This window comes from Fulmarus glacialis, unplaced genomic scaffold (assembly GCF_000690835.1).
Source record: "Fulmarus glacialis isolate BGI_N327 unplaced genomic scaffold, ASM69083v1 scaffold40573, whole genome shotgun sequence".
Lineage (NCBI taxonomy): Eukaryota > Metazoa > Chordata > Aves > Procellariiformes > Procellariidae > Fulmarus > Fulmarus glacialis.
Window position 1 is genome coordinate 1 of NW_009203045.1, and position 3,574 is coordinate 3,574.

General features: G+C 45.1%; 1 protein-coding gene across 1 annotated transcript; it reads left to right on the top strand.

The window, feature by feature from the left end:
- Positions 1-2,411: 2,411 nt before the first annotated feature.
- On the top strand, positions 2,412-2,942 carry LOC104071090 (class A basic helix-loop-helix protein 15-like). The gene has a single exon (XM_009574505.1). It carries the CDS (start codon positions 2,442-2,444, stop codon positions 2,940-2,942), a length of 501 nt encoding a protein of 166 aa, XP_009572800.1. The 5' UTR covers positions 2,412-2,441.
- The last annotated feature ends 632 nt before the right edge of the window (positions 2,943-3,574 follow it).

Consider the following 3,574-nt stretch of genomic DNA (forward strand, 5'->3'; position numbering starts at 1 on the left):
CCTCCTGTCAGCGCTTCCCCACCTGGTCCCTGGGGCGTGAGGCAGGTCCTGGTTCCTTCGCAGGCTCCTGCTGACAGAGCTGGCCCAGCCCGGAGGACAGGCAGTGCCCCTGCTGCCCCCACAGACCCTCCTGCTGCTCCTGGCTTCCTGCAGGTCTCCGCTATGTCACCCCTCAGGCCCTAGGCACCTTCTCCACAGCTGGTGGCAGTGGTAAGTCACAGAGGAGGGGCGCTAGCCCTGATGGATGGGTGCAGAGGGTGGAAAATTCACTGATATTTGGCTGCTCTATCCCTTTGGTTTCTCTTTACCACCCCAGTCTATTGCTCCTGATCCCCTCTCCATCTCCATTTCCTCCTTGCACACCCATGCCATCTCCCTGGAGGTCCTGGCAGCCTGGATGTGGCTCCATGAGGTACTTTCTCAGGGGTACAGCAGTGTGCAGCAGTCTGAAAGCAAACCTCAGCCAGATAAGCACCCTCTTATTCCACATCATCCCATTTGATTTCCTGTAGTCTGCAGTTTTACAGAATACTTTGCTCCTGGTTTGCTGCAGCTTCCTTTCTCTTGGATTTTCTTCCAGCATTCTCTGTTGGCTGCCTCCACGAACCTCCTCTTCACCAAGTCCTTTCAAACAGCAGCTGCCCATTTCTCTGCTCTCCCCAACAGCGCTTTTTATGCTGGAAGTGGGAAGTTGACTGGTCTCCTTTGTGCCCGCCTTTACATTTCTGTCCTGCAGTTACGCCTTTCCTGCCAGGTGAGTTGGACTAAGAGTCCAGAACAAACCCAGTGCTTGGCTTTCATCCTGTTTTCTTGCTTAAGATGCCCGTGTGTCTCTAGCATTTCTTCTAGGCTCCCACAACACAAGCTACTCAGTGCTGTCTTTCTCACAGCATTCGTCACCTGGGTGCTACCCTAACCAAACTGCTTTATGAATTCCTGTCCTTTCTGGCAAAGTTGCCTCCCTGGTAGTAAGGAACCTGGGGATGGCCAGGATGCCCTCGCAGGCAGAGAACTGAGTCACTGTGAATGCTGAGCAGCTGAAGGTGTTTCTAAAGAAATGAGAGAGGAAGTGATACTTACTGCAGTGCACCGGGGAGCTGCTCACCACCTGCCCCAGCTAAGGTTGATGTCCTATATTGGGACAGTCAAGCACCTGTGGCTAGTTTGGGTTTTTTAATTGGCTCACCAACTCTCTAACCACTCCTACATAATAGCATCAGCATAAAAAAATATTTTTTTTAAGACTGAACCTTTCTATGGACTGGAAGAAAGTGGGAAGAAGCATTTTGGAAATAGAGTCTCAGTAGCATTGATCGTTGGTGTTAGATGCAGGGTTGCTGTGAGGCTGCTGTCTTCAGGTGTAGTGTTGGCACAGAATCTGGGCTGGGGGAGGGTAAAATTTCAATGCTGTCATCTGCCTTGCTAACATGTGAGGATGGAATGTTGCTGTGTCTTTTTGGATAACCTGGAGGATAAATGCTGCTATGCTGCTGTTGCACTGGGGCAGAAACTGTAATTAAGCCCCACCGTTATTTGATTGTTGTTGGAAGAGGGAGTTGCTTTTTTTTGTGTGTGTGTGTGTGGTGTGGACTAGCCCCGAATGCAGAGATGCTGTGGGTGAAAGCATGTTGCTGGCTGGGAGTTTCTGAGCCCCTGTATGAGTTACTGTGTCACGTTTCCCTCTAGTGGACTGCTCATAAATACAATGGAAACCTATTCCTACAAAAAGTAATTACCAGGAGTTCAAGGAGAAATTACTTTCTGAGTAAGAGCCTGAGGGTTCTGTCTAATACCCCATAAATAAGCCTGCATACATACAGTGAGGCGGTGTATGGTTTTATTGTAACTTGTGGTAACTAGAGCTGGGGAAAACAGAAGCATGTGAGATCTAAAAACAGAGGCAATGTGTTATCAAACCTAATTGACCATTGTACTCCTGATATTTTTTGAATTGTGGTTCACTCTTCTCACAGGAAGACTAGATCAGCTTGGAAACCGTTTTCTTATGTGGAGTGAGAGAGGAGAAATCTCTCCAGTTCGAGGCCTACTTATAAGAAAGTAGAGAGGTGTCTATTTTTCACTTGGCTTCCCATACGTGAGGTGATTCACTGCATCTTTGTTTCAGTGGTTCCATTCACTTGGCCTCTGCTCCCTCTGTAACTTCTTCCTTCCAGCTGAAGGAGGATCTGTTGTTCTCTAAAAAAGGATTTTCTCTGTTCATCTGCACAGGCCATCTTGACTAATAACAGTCACAACTTCTAAAATGAACATCACCAAATTGAGAGCCAGTGATGGTTTTCCAGTGGTGAACAAGTAAACAAACATGTAAAACAAACCTGCATCACATCATTTGTTCAGCATGGAAGTGTGCAACAGCTAAAGATATTGGTGTCATGTTTTTACAGCACGTTGATGCTTAATACCAGTACACCTACCAAAACATGAAGACTAAAACCAAAGGAAAGAAGCAAAGGCATACTGTTGACAAAGAAGCATTTTCTGAGGAGTCAGCAATGAGAAAAAAAGAACTGGTGAAATGTTTGCGACACAGAGAAAGGAGGAATGGGGGAAACAATGAGAGCAGCAAGATCACTACAGCCAGAGCCAAGCATGCTTGGAGCAATAAGGACAGGCATTTGAGGAGACTGGAAAGCAACGAGCGGGAGAGGCAGAGAATGCACAAGCTCAACAATGCGTTCCAGGCTTTGCGGGAGGTGATCCCTCATGTGAGGGCTGAGAATAAACTTTCCAAAATAGAGACTCTCACACTAGCCAAAAATTACATTAAATCCTTGACCTCCATTATACTCAATATGTCCAATGGACACTTTCCAGCAGCAGAAGGGATGGGGGGAGCCTGGATGTCCAAATTGTACCAGCATTATCAACAGCAACATGGGGATGGTGATAATGAGGAACATCTACAAAAATATTCCACGTAGATTCACGGCTTCAGCCAACACACCTACAGTTAGCTACTACTGTAATTCTTTTTCCTTCTTGCATGATAATAATACATGTCAGTACATAGAGGTTTTAAGAGATTATTTTTTGCCTCCAGCTATCCCCTATTTTTTCTTAAAAAGACAAACAGGTAACACCCATGGCTGTAGCTTATGTGGCACATAAAAAAAAAATCTTAAAGCGTAAGAATTTTTCAGAGCTTAATGGATATATTTGTGTGGTGCGTCAGGATCTGGAAACCTATCCTGTAACACTATAGTTGACTTGAAAGTAAAGATTTAGTAACTTCTGAAAATTACTCTCCCTGGAGGGGTTGTGAGTTGAGCATTTAAGGTCCTGATGTCACCTGAGTTCACTAGAGCTTGTTGACAATCTTGGCTGTAGTGCTGTTCACCAGTCTTTCAGTGACTGTGTTCTTATCTATCCTGCTATGGAGGAAATTAAAATTGATGACAACATTTGACTAACTTGATGAGTGAAGTGGCACATATGGGAAATTGGCCACCAAATCTGAATATTTATCTTGAGTGTTTTGGATCTGCTTTGGTAATTTTGAACCTTGCAAAGCATAAAAACTTTTAAAGTACTTGTTAATGTAAACATCTACAAA

Excerpts from the sequence above, each read along its gene's own strand:
- LOC104071090 (XM_009574505.1), top strand. The coding sequence starts at position 2,442 with ATGAAGACTAAAACCAAAGGAAAGAAGCAAAGGCATACTGTTGACAAA.